The 19,865-nt window shown below is 36.9% G+C and overlaps 1 protein-coding gene across 1 annotated transcript; it reads left to right on the top strand.

Moving 5' to 3' along the window:
* Positions 1–2,907: 2,907 nt before the first annotated feature.
* On the top strand, positions 2,908–19,221 carry SLC68A1 (solute carrier family 68 member 1). Its single transcript, XM_034439963.3, has 9 exons — positions 2,908–3,280; positions 5,998–6,256; positions 6,792–6,871; positions 7,544–7,993; positions 9,458–9,575; positions 11,103–11,199; positions 14,529–14,700; positions 16,546–16,739; positions 17,689–19,221. Exons 2-9 carry the CDS (start codon positions 6,092–6,094, stop codon positions 17,940–17,942), a joined length of 1,530 nt encoding a protein of 509 aa, XP_034295854.2. The 5' UTR covers positions 2,908–3,280; positions 5,998–6,091; the 3' UTR covers positions 17,943–19,221.
* Positions 19,222–19,865: the final 644 nt, after the last annotated feature.

Below are 19,865 nucleotides of genomic sequence, written 5' to 3' on the forward strand. Positions count from 1 at the left end.
AATCCAGATGCCCCACGCTGGTGCTTGTTTGGTGCAGCTGCAGGCAAGCCAAGAGACAGTGGGACGAAGGGGCTGATGCATTGGGATCGCCTCTGCCTCCCCCATGCCTCTGCCTCCACCTTCTGCTGGTGCCACCACGCAAGCCTCCCATGAGGAAAAAGAGGGAAAAACCAAAGCGGCTGGCTGCAGAGCTGCCAACTTTGGGACATGGCCCAACAGACAGAAGCGCCACGCTCAGAAAGAGACGGGTGAAAGTCATTCTGCTCTGAAGCAGAGGCATCCCGAAGCCTTCAGCGTATCCCCGGATTGCAACGCTGAAGGCTCGGAATGGAGCCGTTTTCATGAAAGGCAGGAAAATGGGGAAGGGGATTTTTCTGCCTGTCATCCACTCCTGACGCTCAGCACAGACTGAAGGAAGGATGGTAGGCAGGAAAATTCCCCTCTCCATTTTTCTGCCATTCGCGACAAGGAGTGGCTGGAAGGGGAGGGGCCGGGTGAGGCACCCCTCTACGTGATTGATGTTGTTAGCCATGCCCACCCAGTCACATGACCCCCCCACCAAGCCACGCCCACAGAACCGGTAGGGAAAAAATTTGAATTTCACCACTGCATGGATTGATGGGTGAGCAACTAGAGATTATGTTCTTACTAGAACTGGAATATTGAACTTTTGTTTTCTGTAGTCACACAATAGCGGCATTAGGCAAGTATTGTAAATAAATGCAAAGTGCTAATTGGAGTAGGATGTAACCTGAAGATTGTAGGATTTAACTGTTTTATTAAATAAACTACAATTTAGTCACTCATTTACCAAATCATAGTTGTGCAGAAAGTTTAAAACACATTTCAGTGGTAATTTATTTCTTTTGTGGTACAGGCTAGTGATAGTAATACCAATTCTAAGATAGTTTTTATTCATGAGCTGTTACACTGATGTGGAAATAAATCTGAATATTTAATACATCATTCTAAGTAATCTCTTTTCAAAGTTTTAAATTACCGTAGCTATCAGATGTAATGGATTATAATAGAATATCAAAAAATAGAGAAATAAGAGTTCAGAAAAAAGACCAAATGCAAAAAAAATGAGGAAATGTCCTAAAAGACAAATCAGGTTCTCTATTTCTGTACACTATTGCTATTTAAGGTATGTTAATAGATACAAACGTTTCCCAATACAGTATCAGTCATCATATTCCTGTGCTTTAGTAAGTGGAATCTGTGAATCATCAGTGGCAATTGATATTACAAACACTGTAAAACAATATTTACGGAACAAAGTGAATTAACTGTCTTCCTTGACTCATGTATGATGCAGACATTCTCAGAAGAAGCTACGGAAAACACACATATGGACCTCTCAGGACATCCTCCTCAATTCTTTTTAGGCAGTTAAAACCAGGATATTAAAAGCAGAAAAGCCGTAACAGGGCCTTTTCAATGATGGCATCCTTCTGTGGAACAACTTGCCCCCATAGCTATAAGAACCATCTCCCCAATTGAGTTTTTGTACAGAGCTAAAACCTGACTCAGAGATCATTGGGGGGAGATTAGGATTTTGTGTGTGAAAAGGGGGGAATTTACCTCTATTATTTAGTATCATTGCATCCATTTGAAAAAGGTAAAGATAATTTGCATCCACCTAAATTGCATAGTGGAGAAGCTACTACAGCACTCTAAATACAGATTATTTGTGGATGACTTTATTTTATATATTTGGGAGCAGTGCCTTTGAATCAGTCTTCACACCTGGTGGTGACTGCCTGGACAAGTCCCTGCAACATTTTTAGCAAAATTTCAGAAGTGGTTTGCCATTGTCTGCTTCCTAGGATAAGAGAGATTGACTGTCTCCAGGTCATCTATCTGACTTCATGCCAAAAGTGGGAGTAGAACTCACATTCTGGTGCTGTAACCATTAGACCAAACTAGCAGTCTATATAAAATAAGTGAAACAAATACCAACAATTGGTATTATTTGTTCAAACTCCTTTTATGTAGGGAGCACCACCATGGAACTCTAATGAGGTTCCGTAGTAAGTATGCAGAAAGTCTAAGGGGCAATTTATTTTCACAATGCAAGCAAAGCTACTCAAGAATCCAAAGGACACATAGCAAGACATATTGCTCCAAGCTACCTCAATTCTTTTTAGGCTATTTTGAACTATGTAGTGCCAGTGATTTAAATATAATTTTATTCCATATACTGAAAACACCACAAATCTGATTCTATCTTATGTATTCAAATTAAACACTGAACCAATCTAACTATTGCAAAGAAAAGAAACCTTACTAGATGCTCCATTGGTGACACTACAATCAAGGGGGCATCTAGACTATCTTGGTGATGAGTTTCTTTTTTGGCAAACCAATTGAAGACATTTCAACAAAGCTTTAAAAGTTATGTAACACATCACTGGAGGAAACTGGCAGGTAATAATCTTTTCGCAATCCCAAACAACACAGTTGCGTGGAGCATTTTGGAAATAGAACAACAGAGTTGGAAGGGATCCTGGATTTATCCCAGTCTAACCCCCTGTTTAAGGCAAAAAAACCTTATACCATCCAGGTCAAATGATTATTCTTGAAAAAGTCCAGTGATAGCTTTTCTTTTCTAAGGTGGGAGCAGTTTAGGGGAGTAAGTCAGTATCCCAAGAATGAATAAAAACCACAGTCTTTTCCATAATATGCATCTAACTCACTTCTTGGATATTCTGGAAACGCATTGCTTTACGTTTTAAAATTATAGATCTTGTTTTGGTGGCTGCTATATCGGAATCCAAATAAACTGAGCAAATACTGAAACATTTCTAACTTACTGATTTATATTTAAAAAAAACACGCACACCATTATCCCACGTCACCGATCTGCATATCATCTCCGTGATGCCCTACATACGTTTGAAATTCTTATAGGACAACAAGAATCCGGAATTATAACATAAACAGGATGTACAATATACTTAAAAAATTAAGACCGCGAAGAAAACATCCTGAAGTTGGACGGATCTCGGTAAAATTAGTAATATCACTCCAACAACAACCATTTCCCTGACAATGAACTAATTCTACCGAACGTTTCTTTTTATTATTATTACTGCCCACACCAAACATGGCATTTAAGAGCTTCGTCCTTTCAGTGTTAAAGATGGCCGTCCTGTGAACGTCACTGGAAACTCCGGAGGTTGGCCCCTGAGAAATGAAGTACGGCTGCGCGATTCTGAAAACGGAACAGGCAAAATCGGGCTGTAGATGCCGGCGGAGTTCGGTTAGCGATGGCTGGGTAGGCAAAACTCTTCGTGATTTCCTTGAGGGTTCCCCCCCCCCTCCTTCGTTTATAGTAATATATCTTAAAATTCTCTTAAAAATTCTGCCTCGTCTTTCTTCTTTTAAAGAATGTTCGTTCTCAAGTCATTCGATCTTAATCCTAATTTTAAAGGATTTTACCGCTCCTAAAGCGGTTTCTTTCTCGGTGGTCGGTTAGCTCTTGGTTTCTTGTAGATTGCAGATTCTTGCCCTGCATTAGGCTAAACCACCCGCCCTTTGAGGCATTTCTTTAGGTTTCTTGGCGGCTTCTTCGATAATGTATTATATTGACAGGCAGAGCTGAAGGATGCTTCCTGAACTCTCATTTGTGTTCCCTAATAATTATCCGGGGCAAAGACCTAGACTTGTGTTACTTAACCTGGACAACTTTTAAGACCTGTCGATTCTAACTCCCGAAATCCCCCAGCCTGCATATATAAGAGAATTGAAGTATTACACAGCTTAAAGTTTCCAAGTTGAGAAACACTCGTTTAGATACCTGAAACCTGTACACAAGAACAAAACTGGATTGTAAATATTCAGATGTGCTATGTGGCAGTTCGTTGTAGCATGTGTCACTTCCCTGTTATACTCCTGTGGAAAAAGCATGGCTGAAAGGCAGATATACGCATCCAACTACCTGCTTGTGCATGAAATTCTCACCTTCTCAAAACGGGCCTTTCATCCAACTTTTTTGAGTTTTTGTAGCAGCAGCCTTTGCAGTTTGCAGTGCCTATCAGCTGGTCCCAGTGCTGCCTACCATGTCTGCTTTCTTTTACCATTTATTCCTGCCTCAAACGAATGGTTCCTGACATAATTTCCCCACAGATTTTAGTTGTAGTTTTAGAAAACTGACCAGGGAAGGGGATCTTCCTGCCATTATTTTTCTCTTTATTGTTAAAAAATTATGTAGACAAATAAACAGGTAACTCTCCTGAACACTTTACTAGTAAAATAGATGACCTAGTCATAGAACAAAGCACAGCGTTTTCGTTTTCTGAAAAAAAAGTATTCAAATTTCCAAAAGAGCCAATTAAACATTGATCATTAATGCCATCCAACAAATTCTCATGTATTTTTATGTTCAAACAATGTACAAAGTCAATGAATCATAGTGGGGTTTTCTAGTTGACTTAAACTGCCGAGCATTTTTTTAGTATGAATATTATGATTTGCTTCCAATTAATAACTTAGATAGGTAACATTCTGACTAAAAATTTAGACTGAAAATGCTTCTGATTATAATTGTCAAAATGTCGACTTTAGTTTCTTGCAAGAAGAAATAGATCATATTGCTGACAAATGAGAAACAATTTCCTTGTTTCAGTTTAACTTATACTTTGTGGGATAGTACAGTAGTGTTTAATTGTGGCTGACTATAATTGGAGGTCAATTTTGCATGTGAAAATCTTGATTTGAAATATATTTAAGAATCTATTTTTAAAAAAATTCTCTTTGCCCTTTCCAGTGTACTGGATTAGATTCCTATTTGAATTTTTAAAGTTAATAATTCTGTTCATATTATGGTGAAATAGAATTATATAGATTGAATTGCAAAAGATCAACCTTACTCTGAATTCAGAAAACAGAAAACTGGTTTTTTTTTAAAATATGTTATCTTCAAGTTAAGGCAATTATGTATCAATATGCCAAGTAGACTGCTGAAGTTCAAGTATTGTAGTTCATGTATTTCATCCTATTTTATCGTTAAACTTGCCATATTCTTTTGAAAGGAGTCTTGCAAATAACTTATGCTTTCAAGAAACATGTAATTCTGTAAACAGCACATAAGCCTGGTGTGTTTCTGTTTTCTCCCAGAAAGGGGATAAACCCTCTATGCAAAAACAGAAAAACATCTCAGAAGTTAGTCTGTAGCTGCATTGGACAACATACAGAAAGACTTGGAAGGAAATTTTCCATTTCAGTCTTGGATATTGTAAGAACTCATTCAGTGCAGTTAGTTAATAATTCATTACTATATCAATCCAGAAAATTGAGTAAACCTTGATCCAACTAACCTTGTATGTATATATTGTGTGAACACAGCCTACACAAAAAATGGGAATTCAAGATCCTATAACCCAAGGACTCTGAAAAGTGCCATGTTTGGGAAGATGGCTATCATGTGTTATAAAATTAGCACATTAAAAGTTATCTTTTTAAAAAGTTAGGCATTCAGCATCCCTTCCTATTTAATATTAGTAATACTTCATTCTAGTGCCTTTCAAATTAGAGTATGATTTTCATCATCCCCATCCAATCCCCATCCTATGCATCTGTGATATTGCACAAGCTTAAGACATTCTAGTTTGTATAATTTTAAATTATTTTGATTTAAAATTAATTTTAAATAATTTTATATACTTAGTTAAGAACTATGAAAATGTATCAGCAGAAAAGTAGGCTTGATTTGTATTAGATGTATATAAATATCCAAAGTACAATAGAGTTTAGTGAGTAGTCAGTTTGATCTGAAACCTACTGTCATGTGATGCATATTCCTTTGTTACTGTATGTATAAATCCTATTATAAATTTCCTTTCCTACATCTTATGTAGGTTTTGAAGCCCAGAGCAAAACTTGCTGAAGTTGGTTTCCTTGTTGCAATTTAACTTGTCTCTTTCTTTGAAAGAGTAGGGAATGTATCAAACCTATACACTAAATTGCCCAATTTTTTCTTGTCTCCCCAAACAGAGTTAATGATGGTTTGGTCCCACCAACAAGTCAGCAAGTACTGGACAGAGAGGTCATTTTGGAACTGGAGGTGACATCCAGAACGTGAATCAACATGGGTTTGAAGCTTTTAGCTTGCCTGTTCAACTTCCCCGTTGGAGTAGTTTATGGATCCTTGTCTCTCTTTATTTCAATTTTGCATAATGTGTTTCTCCTCTACTATGTGGACACCTTTGTTTCTATATATAAAATTGATAAACTTTCCTTTTGGATTGGGGAGGTAAGTTCTTAACTTTGAAAATCAGCATTAGCCATTCCTTTCATGTGATAACATGTGGTATTTCAGAAATTAAATAAATTATAATTTATTATGGCATAGTTATCATAGAAGATGCGTGAACTATTGATTAGCCAGTATATGCAAATATATGGCAAATATATGTATGCTATAGCATTTGCATTGGTTGTAAAGATTCAGTGACATTAAAATGTAAAAACTGTAGTTTGGTAGAATTCTGGGTAAAGTTTAAAATGAGTTGCAGTAATAAATAATTTCAGAGTACAGTAATTAGTCTGAAAAAATCTGGTATCAGATTCTTATAGGTATGCAGTATTCAGATCCAAAATGGGTAAGTGCTTTGCATCTTGTGTAGACACTCTTGGTGTACCTTTAAGCAACTCCTTAAAAGGGTATGTATATAGGCATTTCAATTATTGTGGTTATTCTTCCCAATATAGGCATGGCTAACTTGTAAGATAATAGATTTGGTTAAATATTTCAGTTTCAAAGTCATATTCTTTTTGTTTTTTCCTAGACTGTTTTTCTGATCTGGAACAGCCTCAACGATCCTCTGTTTGGCTGGTTGAGTGACAGAGCTTTTCTTAGCACCCAGCAGTAAGCAGTGTTTCATTTATGTCCTACTTCAAAGTCTAAACAGCATAAGAAGACATAGAGAAGCTCATTGATAGTAGATGTTTAAAAGAATGTAGTAATTATAATTATGTTTCATTAAACATGTCAGATTTCACACTATTCACAGTAATGCATCTTGCAGACATTCAGACACCCTAGTCAGAAACTAGCTTAAAATTGGAAGCTCCACAGAAAAAAAGATAGCTATGTAGATTGCTTTATTACTGTACTAGCAAGAATTTTTGTTCTTCTTAAGATGCATATCTTTTGTTTTCAGTTTCCCTGTAAGTTTCCCAGGCTGTGAAGTAATCAAGATTACCTCTTATATCAATTTAGGTTGGTCTAAGGTCAGTCCTGTGTCTCTTGGACCAACCTTTTAAAGGTCTAGATTATATCAAAGTGTTCCTTTTCTTTAGTTTGGATAAAGACCTCCAACTCTTTAAATATAAATTTGATGTTACTTTCTACGTGTGTGCCAGTCTCTGATGACAGTTTCCAGCAAAAGGGGAATATCAGGGAAGAAACTTTGAATCCATGCTTGAGACAAATTAACTTACTATTTGGCCAAAAAGGTGGTGTCTAATTTAAAAATGAATGAGTGAAGTGGAGTGAAGCTCAACCAGTTTTCATAGACTATATTTTTCTTCTTTTTAGGTCTGGAATAGCAATCTCTACTCCAGAAGTTGTTTCAAAGAGACTCAAAGCTCTAAGACGCAATGGTCCATTATTTGCCTTGTCATTTCTGGCTTTTTGGATTGCCTGGACCAACCCAGGCTTACAATTCCTTATCTGTCTCTGCCTATATGACAGCTTCCTTACTGTGGTGGATCTAAACCAGAATGCTTTGCTTGCTGATCTCGCTGTGTCTGCAAAGGATAGGACTGACCTCAACTTCTACTCTTCACTCTTCAGTGCCATTGGCTCCCTCTCAGTTTTTATGTCCTATGCTGTGTGGAACAAAGAGGACTTCTTCTCCTTCAGGGTATTCTGTGTGGCTCTGGCTTTCTGCTCAGCACTTGGATTTACCTTGGCCACATGGCTACTGAGGCAGTGTCTTCAGACAGATGGACACGTGAAATGGGATGAAAATGAAGCATTAAAAGAGTGAGTGGTGTTTGGTTGTCCAGTATCTTTTCTCATTTTAAATAACTAGCCCAGTATATACAAAATGTTGTGGGTAAACAGTGACCGTTTTTTCCAAGTATTGTTTTATTTCTTGTGAAAGAAATGACTAAAGACTTTTCAAGTTTTAAGGAGATGGAATTGTAAAGAATTCAGGTTCTTTTAAAAAGCAGTGCATGACTGAGCTTCCAGATCCATGGTTAGTGTGAAACCAAAGAACCATGCTTTCCAACTGTGGTGGAAAATTTAAATTATTAAACTATATAGGAATACAGTTTCAGCACTTCTGAATGAAGTTGTTCTAACTGGATTTTGTATTTAAACCCTCTGAACACTGGATGCGTTTAATCCATATATGTGAAAGGTTTGTGCAGAAGAAGCCTATTCACTGATCCCTAAGGGCTTTTTCTGCTAGCCATATAAAATATGTAATGCTAAAAAACTAGCTGCTTAGCAATTAACTAAGGTTATTTGACTGGATTTCTCAAAAACATTTGGCTAATATTTAGCTTTTCTTTTAAATTTTTTGTAATGTTTTAAATAAAATGTTTTAACGTATGCTCACTATCTCCTTTTATTCAAAATCAGGTCTCCTCTTTCTTCTCCTTTTTTTTTTTGGTTTCCAGTGACTATCTGGACTAGTCCCTGCAGTTTTCTTGGCAAGATTTTCAGTAGTGCTTTGTCATTAGCTCCATCCTAGGGCTAAGAGAGAGTGACTGGCCCAAAGTCACCCGTTTGGCTTAGTGCTTAAGGCAGAACCAGACCTTACAGACACTTAGTTTCTCATTTGGTGCCTTAACACCATGCCAAACCGTCTCTCTGTATAATTTATAATATAATTTAATAGATAATAAAGCCTGTCATCCAAAAATTAGGAATTTTAATTCCCATCAGATTTAGTTGGCATAACCCAAGAGGAAGGTGAGGCTCAAAATATATGAAGGACACTAGGCTCTCCTTTCTGATATAATACAGTTGATGATAATTGTCTATTTTTCCTTGTGGCCTCTATCCTTCCCCATGAAGTTTCTAGCTTTAATATTGAGAGATACAGAAAAATGAAACAAAATATCAGTATCTGCAAAATGGCCTCAAGCTTAGTTGTGTAATTCTTGAGCACTTTTGAAATGAACCCCTGTAAATCGAGATGGAGCTTGCCTTCTGTAACAAAATGGTGACAAATTCACCTTGAAAGTTTTACTAAAGTCCTCTTTTAAACAAATTATATTCTGTGTTGCTTTTGGTTTGGTGACTGGATAAAAATACATCATTCTATATAAAGAGAGAAGGCAGAGACTGTTATTCAATTGTTTCCTGTTCTTACATGATATGATTGTTTTGGAACTTTATCCTCTCTACCTAACCAAGAAAATAAATGTTCAAGAAGATAAGGACCTGAATTCATTATATTGGCTATCTTTAAAATGTGGAAATTTGTTCCTGCAGATTATATATTGATCATCCTTCTAGAAATCAAGATAAAAGAATCACACTGGCTGAGTACCTCAAACAGCTTTCCAGACATCACAATTTTCTATGGTTTGTCTCCATGAATTTAATGCAGGTAGGGGTTGGATAGTCTCTGTAACAAAACAGTACTGGCTACTAGCTAAAAGCCCAGTTAGTACGTTGATAGGGATCCTATCCAGCAGAGTGTTGGTGATCTTCAATATAATTTCATAAATTTTTGATAATTGTCTCTGTCTCTGTATTCAATATTATGTTTAAATTACAGCTACCAGAATTCTCAGCCAGCCTGGTTGAGGAGTATGTTGGCTAAGATTTCTAAGAACTATAGCTCCAACACATCTAGAAAGCGATGGGTTGGGAAAGTTGGAATTAGAAAGCGGTGTTGATCTGAAAGATTTCAGATCAAGATGAATCTGACCAATAGTCTCATCTTGACTGTGTGTGACAAGTCAGCTACTGGGAAAATTTATGATAAACTTTTCAGTTTCCTGTTTCTCAGACAAAATAATTTGTATGGTGGGATAAGAACATTCTTGAGAACTCTAAATATTTTTGTGCTTTTTTCCATTAAGAGAGAATTAACGCCTTCCTTTTGGGAAGAAATTTGAAGTTAATCTTCAAGTTACTGTGTGCAACAGAGCAAAGGTTCCTTTTCTGCATTCTTCATCAGTGTACTTTCATATGACAGGAGGAAAGGCTATGAGGCCATTCTGTCTTCAAACATGGCATTCCTGTTATATGATGAGTAGATGTTCTTAGCCTTTGCAGATGTTGACACAGTGTTAGTATTAATTGGCAGTGCAGATTCTGTGGTTTATTTGCATATTAGCAAAAATAATGTACAGTCGGAGTAATGTATATTGTGGTACAAATAATTGTTGTGTTATGAAGTCAGCAGCAGCTGCATCTTGAAAGTAATAAAACACAGCTTTTCTAGAATAATATTATTACCCTGATGTCAAGTTAGGCTTGTGTGAGAATATTCACATTTTCCTGCCAGATTTTTAGGGTCTTATGAAAGGCTGACAGGGTTGGGGCCATTCTACTTTCCGAAGGGAAGATGTTCCATAGAGCGGTGATCATTGCAAAAAAAGTCTGTCTTCTAATCCCTGCCAGCCAACACTCTTTGGCTGACAGGATCTGCAACATGCCTATTTTGCTAGATTGAGTTGAATGGGCAGAGAAACTTGGAAAAAGGAAATCCCTCAGGTAACCCCATCCTAAGCCATGTAGGGCTGTAAAGGTGACAATCAGCATCTTGAATTGCATCCTGAAACATACCGGTAACCAATGCAGCTGACACAGAAGTGGTGCTATCTGTGCCATATATCTGGCATCATTTACTATCTAGGCACCAGTTGACATTTTTGAATGCTCTTCAGGGGCAGTCCCATGTAGAGCATATTGCAGTAATTTTGCAGTTATTCCCTTCAAAGGGCTTATTTAGAGCTAAACTTCTGGGTTCCATCAATGGAACAGATTTGATTCTTTCTGATCTAATACAGACCCACTGAACTGGCTTGAATATTTATCCTTGTGGGGCAGATATTGCATTAAGGATTCAGTGTGTTTATTTGTTCTCTAATTGTCTTTTTATAGGTCTCATTAATGTGTTTTACAGGTTTTTCATTGCCACTTTAACAGCAACTTCTTCCCTCTGTTTTTGGAGCATTTGCTGTCTGACCGCATCTCCCTTTCAATGGGATCATTTCTTCTAGGTAAGTCCAAAGTGGGAATAGTAGGAAGCACTGCTCAGCTGTAGATTCTTGCTTTCCAGAAATTGTTCTGCAGATGTATTCAACTGCAATAAATATTGACCGTTCTACCTGGGCACATTTAGGGGTATGAAACAGGTAAAGCTGGACTGTAGAGTGGATATTATTACTCTTTAAAGGTAGAAAATATATGACCCATCTCAGCTGAAGCATTTTCTGGAATTACTTTTTTTTACTTCTTTCTCTTGAAAAAAAGAAACTACAGATATGATATGCAGTATCCAATAGTATAGATCCAAATTATGTAAGTTAGTTCCGGTCATTCTCTTAATTATGACAAACAGTATAGTCTTTTAAAGGTAGCATTATATATATTCTTTGTGTGTGAATTCCATGAAAACAAATAGGACCAGTAATAAGACTATAGGATTGAAGTCAACCAGACAGAATTCCATTACATTTTCGTGTATCCTCATAGTTCCTTTCTCTCCAACAGTTTACTGGATATGATTATTGTAACTAATAGGTTATTTAGTGATCTCTCCTTCCTTACCTCCCTCCGTCCCTCCCTCTCTCTGTCTCTCATAAATGAGTGATACTAAAGTGCCTACTATCACTTTGTCATATTAGTATAGTTCAGATTCATATCGAAACCAATGTAAAAGAGTCAGACAAATTTATTTCTTCCAGGGGGTTTAGATTAATATTTTTCCAGGGGGTTTGGATTAATAATCCCTAACTATCATCCATATTGAGTGTTATGAGAGCTTTAATTAAAAAATCTAGATTCACAATATTTTTAAAAAATTCATTTAGTACAGTTTTTTTAGTCTAGAATGAATCCAGGACATAGAATCATGCAGAATATGGTCTATTTAGTATAAGTTTGGACTTCTAAATTTTAAAACAAAATAAACCTCAAATCCTACTACTTATCATAAATATTTATTCCATTTTAAATGGAAAAGGGCTTTAGAGATGTCAGTGCTATGCAAAGGCATTTGCTTAGCAAGAATCAATGTTTGCTTATGTCACTGTGGAAGGGTTTTTAGTTTATATAAAACTTGAATTCATGTAATCTAAACCATGTACACAACGAGAACAAACATGATCTATTCTGCAGAAACTGACATGTTCTTTGAATCAGAACGTGTAAAAGAACCAAAATGAATATTCAGAACAACTTCTATGCATGTTTCAATTTTCCTGTCTTTGGAGGAAAACTTATTGTCATACTCATTGCATCTACTAAAGGCTCCTATTGATTTTGATGGATTTTCAGTAATCAGAAAATTGAATGATTTAATTTCAAATGCTGTAGTAGTGAATTTCTACATAACAATGGAAAGAATTTTGGACTAAATCTATAAAATTTGCAGCAAATTATAATCTAAAGGAAAATTGGTGCAAAATGGTATTTTACAAACTCTATCAGTAATATATAATATAGACCAATCCAATATTTAGAAATAAATATTGGAAAGGCCATGAAACATCAGAAACATTGTACTGCAGATGATAAACATAAAAAGCCTCAAAAGTAGTAGAAAGTCATGCATGATTTTATGTAGAAAATCTTGGTATTTACATTTGAAATGAAACCACAATTTATTAGGAATAATCTCAGAAAAAAACAAGAAAAACATCCTAATGTAACAAAATATATGCTTACAGTAAGTTTTGCCTCACATTGGAAGAAAGACATTGCTATCTGATCAGAAAAGTTAACTTCACTTGGAGAATATAAGACAATGGCAAAACATACACAATACACATACACAATAGAAATTTCACTAAATTTAAGCCAGAATTGTTCCCACATATACAACCTATCATGCAGCCTGGCAAATATAATCACATTTACATTTTTGCAAATATTGCAAATTAACAGAGCTAGAAATCCAACATTTTATTTTTATGTTTTATTTTTCTTCTATTTTTTATTTTGAGTATTTCAATTCTTGTTAAATTTTCTCTATTTTCCTTTCATTAATACACGCACACTCACAAACATACCAAGTAAGAACATAATGGGCACTTTAATATTCAATAATTAGTTTAAGATCAAAAGTTTTATATTGCAATTCAGTGCGAGTTATACTGGTTTTCTCAATGTTATGTTCTAAACTGTAAAAAAAAAACCCTAAATTGTAATATTATCTTAAATCATAGTTAGTATTGATGAAATATTTTTCTCTATTTTCGATAATTTAAGCTATAAACGTTTTTTGCTGTCCCCAGCCTCCAGAGCCTCTCTAGGAGTCTCTGGAGGCTGGGGACAGCAAAAAAGTCACTTCCTGTCCCACTGGGAGTTGGGAAATGGGCCGTTTCAGGCCTCCGGAGGGCCTTTGAGGGGGTGGGGAAGGCTGTTTTTGCCCTCCCCAGATGCATAGAGAGGATCTGGAGCCAGGTGAGAAACGGGCCTACCCCCCCCCAGGCCCTCTGGAGGCAGGAAACAGCCTGTTTCCCTACTTCTGGTGGGCCCAGAAGGCCCAAAAATTAGCTGACCAGCACGCACATGCGCGCCAGAGCTGAGCTGGCATGCCCACTGATAGTTGGTATGCGTGCCATAGGTTCGCCATCACGGCTCTAAGCTATAAACATCACTATATTGAAATAATACAATGTATCAAGATTTCTAATACTGGTAGTACAATAAAATGTATGTTTTAATGTCTGTTTATTGCTTTTATTTTTCTTTTTAGACTCCTTTTAGATTTTTGTTTTTATACTTTCTAGCTTTTTATGTAATTTTATTTTTGTATGTTGTATTTTTGTTTTCAATTTTTTTGTACCACACCCACCTTAAACTTTAACCATAATAAAAATTGATTTATTGATTGGAAAAAAAAGAATCAGATATTAATCTGATTACTTTCCATCAATCAATCAATCAACCAAGCAATCCTTTATTATGATTGATTGATTAGGGTAATGTGGCTATTTTAAAAGGAGGAACATGATTGGTTGTAAGATATATATCTAGTCTGCTCTGCTAAAAATGATATTTAATACAGTGAAATTACGTCCATTTTTATGCTTTGAGTTCTTCAAATCAAAGGTCCCCAAAGTAATTTTAGCTGGTTTATTCAGAATGTATATAAGTTTATTTCTTCATTTCTTGCTAGATATGTAAATACAAAGGAAATAATTACCAAGAAAAGAAAAACATATCTAGTTTAGTATTCACTTCAGGATTTTAGGCAGGTCTCTTTTCCTATACTTCCTCTAGACTAGATGATGAAAGATTCTGTCCAGGATCTACTGTATACTGTATAAATAGGAATTGTGCCATTAAGCTCTGACTTTCCTTTATTTATTCTTTGTCACAGGTGTTTCCTATGTGGCTCCTCACCTCAACAACCTCTACTTCCTCTCTCTCTGCCGGAGGTGGGGCGTATATGCTGTAGTGCGAGGGCTTTTCTTCCTGAAACTGTTGCTCAGTGTAATAATGCTCCTTGCTGGACCAGATTGGATCTATCTGCTCTGTTTCTTCATAGCCAGGTATTTATTCCTATATTGCTATGACACTGGAGAATTGGGGTAGGTAAACACAATGGGCTAGGCCTCTATGATAAAATATTAGACATAGATTGACATCATAGAAAGTGAAGCTAAATTCTTTAACATTTGAATTCTGGGTGCATGCTTAGTTATTTATATCTCTTGAGATACTAATGTTCTTTTGGGATGACAACTTGTGGAGGATCAGATTTCTGAAGCTCAGTGGGTTTCTCATTTTCTTTTTTATATTACAAATCTAGCTCCTGAGGAACGAGGAGTTTTTAAAAGTGCCGTTATGGCTAATGATTTGGTGAACTGAGTTGGTGAACAGAGTTGATGCCATGCTGAAAAGCATATTAAAGTGGAGACAGATGTTTTGGGGGTTTTGGCTAGGGACCACATTATTATTATTATTATTGTTCTGACCTAGGCTTCCTGAGTCAGTAAAACACACAAGTAGTCCCAAAAACCTGTTTTATTTTAACAGCTGTGAATTCTGTTCATTCACAGATGAGTCCCAAATAGTTGTAAAGAGTCCTTCAGGATAAGGCTGATAATCACCCATCTTTATCTCCCTTGACATGCTGCCAAAGACCTAATTGGCAAAGCCACACGGAGTCCAGAATCAAACAGAGCTTAAGACTTTAAACTGCACAGAATTAACAATGTTGCTTTGCCCCTTTGCTCCTTTTTTAAGTTTTATGGGAGGAACCAATCATCTCCAAGCCCTACTCCCGAGTCATCCCTTTTGTTTTAACTGTTCTTGCCTTCTGGCAGCTCTGCGCATGCGCACACTGGGAACAGGCTCCCCCTGTTCCTCTGCCTCGCTGAGGTCCAACTCTGGAGGCTCCAGAGGCAGCACATACCTCCCAGATGGCCCTTTCTCTGCCTCCGACGCAGAGCCCTCGTCTGAGACTTCCCCAGACTCCAGGACTGGCCCATATTCCTCCCCAGCCTCCTCACTGTCCGAGTCGGCTGCCAGATCTGCAGGCTGCTAGTGGACCACAACAATTATTTTTATTTTTCATTAAAGTCAGATTCTGATGGCCACAGGAAATATGAATGTATTAAGAAATGTATGAATAGGGCATGGTGAATTTGATCCTTTTTCATCGTGGGGAAGGTTGAAAAGAAACAGATGTTTTATGTCCTAGAGAAACTTATCAAACCTGCTTTTTTATTGATTAATTGAGTTTATATAGCTGCCCATCTCACATACCTGACTCTGGATGGTTCACATTGTTAAAACAACAAAAGCAAAAAACAATTAGGACAATTAAAAGGTAGAATTAGAAAACACTGAGGAGTGCAGTCAAAATCTTACACACAATACAGCCATTTTGCAGGTTTCTATTTCCCAAGGCCAAATGGCAAAACCAGGTTTTCAGCACCTTCAGGTGGACAATAGGGTATGGAACAATCTCACCTCAGTGGTAATGATATTTCAGAGTTTGTTTTTTCATATTAAAAATTGTACAAATGAACTTTTACACTTTATGATGATGAATTTGGAGGGAGCTGTGGGGGTTGCAAATAGAGCCTTTTCCCACATGCTGCTTCTGTGTTTCTTTTATGGATCTTTTTCTGAATATCTACAGTAGTCAATCTAGGAGTGAAGGCCAATATAAAAGAAAACAAAACTGAACCAGCTCGTCTTGATGTATTCATGTATATGAAGCCACATAAACACATACAGTATATTTATAGACACATACACATAAGCAGTCAAGCAGAGAGTTTTTTGCACTGAGTTAACTCCCAGTTGTTTCAAATCAGCCAAGAATGAACTGGAATTTCTCTGATGCTAGTGCTTTCTGTTAACAGCCTTCCTCTCTTTTTTCTTAGCAACCGTGTGTTTACTGAAGGGACTTGCAAATTGCTGAATCTGGTAGTGTCTGACTTGGTGGACGAAGACTTGGTGCTAAATCGGAGGCAGCAGGCTGCCTCAGCCCTCTTATTTGGCATGGTGGCCTTGGTAACCAAACCAGGCCAAACCTTTGCCCCCTTAATAGGCACCTGGCTGCTTTCTGCTTACACTGGTAGGTGAAGGGCGGTGGGGGAATTGGTTGGAATATCAGAGCAGGATAACTGATTAGGCAGACAACACATCAGCAATGACAATATTCATTGTTTTGCTTTTTATTGTCAGCTTATTTTTTCTTGGGGAATGTCTAGAATAGGTCTAGAAAAGAAACAGCACAGTGGTCCCTCTTAAGCTTGTTCTTTCTGCTGAATTGTGAATCTACAGAAGAAGAAAAAAAATCCCTTTCCCTTAGTGATGTGGTGATTCATGTTTTGCTTTTCTAGATACCACACCAGTGAGCTTTGTGATTGAAAGGAGCAAACTAGGATAGTTTCTTCATGAATAAATCTCATACCCAATAGGCACCCCCAAAGGGAATGGGTGTTTTCTACTACTAAATATGCTTGATGGAAAAGATTTTAATCTAAACTTTTAAAGATTCTTGTTTAAGAGAATTTCATTTTCTCTTGTTTTGCTAAGATCACTTCATGCAGGGAAATATTTGTATTTCTAGTGAAGGATCTTCCTGAGAAGTGCAGTTGCAGTATAAAAGTGAACAGAACTGCTGCACTTGTTTTTACTATTTTGCTAAAAAAAGAGAAGTAAGTAAGTTTTGGTTCAAAACCGAAGGAAAGGCAGGGCACAACTTATGTTTGTTTGATCAGGACAACAACTGTTACTTTTTACTCTGTGACTCAGGTAGTCTTACAAAGAAGTAAATGGCCATACAAATAATGTCCTGGTTATAAATATTGGGAACTTGTTCAAGGCCGACTTCATTATTTTTACAAAAGCAAATAATGAAGGCATCAGGAAGGCTGTTGAGGTGGAAGTACATGAATATAATAGGGAAAGAAATGTTTTCAGTAAACGACAAAATCAAATTAGACCCTCTCAATTCTTGAAAACATTCTCATCTTTCTTGTTGACCCAACTTCTCAATCTCATCTTTCTTTTTGACCCAGGTTATGACATTTTTCAGCGGGATCCCTTGAGCAGTATAGTGAGTGCCCAGCCAAGGTTGGCTTCCAGTGTAGCCTGGAAACCTACACTACGCCAGGGCTGCTTCTACCTCCTTGTCTTTGTCCCCATGACCTGTGCTTTACTACAGCTTCTCACCTGGTCACAATTCAGCTTGCACGGCAGACGCCTTCAGACTGTGAAATCTCAACGTCAAGCTTTTACAGAGAGTCACTCTCGAGAAATCAAGACTATTTAATTGAGAGTGAAGATAACAGCGAGCAGCATCTTCCCACTGTCGATGACTGCATGACCCATTTAAAAAGGAAAAAGTGGGAATAAACAGGCATTTGTTACATCTTCAGATCAGCATTGGCTAGTGGAAAATAAATGGAAGCTTTTGAATTATCTTGAAATTTTTTGTGAGACTGTCCAGGGTCTAGTCAGTCTTGTAGAATTCATAGAGGTTTGAAAATTTGTATCTTCTGTATCCAAGGTTGTCCAGAAAGGGATCACCTTGTATTTTTAAAAATATTTTATCAATTACTTGCTGTTCATATTGGTACTAATTCATTTCCAGGCTTGGGAGGTAAGCATTCAGATTACAAATAGTCTTATTAATGAAGAAGGGATAGAGTTGAGTAAATTGGCAACCTTCTGGTCTTTGTATCACAACCCCCATGTACTGTTTAAAGACACCTTTGCCACAGGTGATAGATAAGGTTTAAGTATTCTATTATCTCTGTTCTTTTTTGCATTGGATTGGTGGTCAAGCTTGATTTAGCCAAATACAGTTAAAATAATTGTAACTTCATGATTTCTCACAGTGGGCAATAGAGCACTTAGATTCTGTAAAATAGCTTCTCTGATATTGAATCTGGTCATGTATTGCCAGTGTTCATCCATTTCAAGAGAATGAATGTACTTTATTCCCACTCATAATTCAAGATAGAAATTTGTTTTTAAAAATAGAGTACTAAAGGCAGATTTAGCTGTCAGAAATTAAAAACATGCATTTTCAATCTCTAGTCCTAATGGTTATGCTGAAAATCTACTTTCTCCTGTTCTGCCGAAGGGGGAATACGGGCTAGTGGTCTGTGCATTTCTACTGAACCAGTGCCAAGTATTGGTTTGTTCATGGCTGACTGATAACAATTCTGCTTTTCTGAGACTATCCCTTGCTAAAAAAGCTGCCACTAGCTGAGCAGAACTGGCCATGAAATCATTTTTATGCAGAAATACTGATCACAGGAAATCACCTAAAATTGCCTATATATCATAAATATCCTTGATTTCCCCAAATGATTTGGGCTACATTTCCTGTCAGGACCAAATCATATCCTCCTTTGCGCGTGCCAAATATCACTTTGTTTAGACAGTAGCCTTAGCTGCTGCAATTGCCATTTTGCCTTCAAAGACCAGGATGATGAAATGTTTACAGCTTTTGTATTGTTGGATGGCCTCAGTGTAATTTATTGCTCTCAGTATGTATACTGATTACATTGATTTTCATTTCATTAAACATCCTTTTAAAAATCTGTTTTGCGTATGTATGTATGCGTGTATGTTCATGAGAGACAGTGATGGTTTGATTTGTTGGCTATATGGTAGTTAATGTTGAGATGGTTTTCCAAGAAAGTATTTTCTTCCCATCTTAGGCTATTGGCTGGCTTCACCAAATCATATTAATATACAAATATTGTAAGGGTATACAAATATTAGTGTTGGGGTTAGGACAATATATTTAATGTGAACCAGACTTAAGCCTTTTTCACATTATTATACATGTAAGAGAAGTCACAGTTACCTGCTAGGAAATGTGAGGCCGTCTTCTCTATTTCCTACAGTTCTGGTCTGATCTGTTTTTCAGGGCACTAAGGCCTATTGGTAGGCAGCATCTTTTCCCCAAATGAACATCACAGCAAACTTTGAGAGCAAAAGGAAGAAAATCAGCTGTCTTTCTACATCATAGACTTTCTCTGTGTATCCCCCATGAGGATTTTTACCTTTCCTTTCTGTAGAAAAAGGAAGGGAAAACTAATCCAATGGAATCTCCTCTTGATTTCTTTTCTGGATTTAGCCTGCAGGCCAAACTATAGGCACAGAGGCACAATCCACATGCCCAGAGTAGAAAGTAATGCAGACATTGAGTCAGTTAGGCAAAGGTTTACATTGCATCTTT

Source organism: Pantherophis guttatus, chromosome 6, assembly GCF_059756535.1.
Source record: "Pantherophis guttatus breed Tessera chromosome 6, ASM5975653v1, whole genome shotgun sequence".
In the NCBI taxonomy this organism is placed as follows: domain Eukaryota; kingdom Metazoa; phylum Chordata; class Lepidosauria; order Squamata; family Colubridae; genus Pantherophis; species Pantherophis guttatus.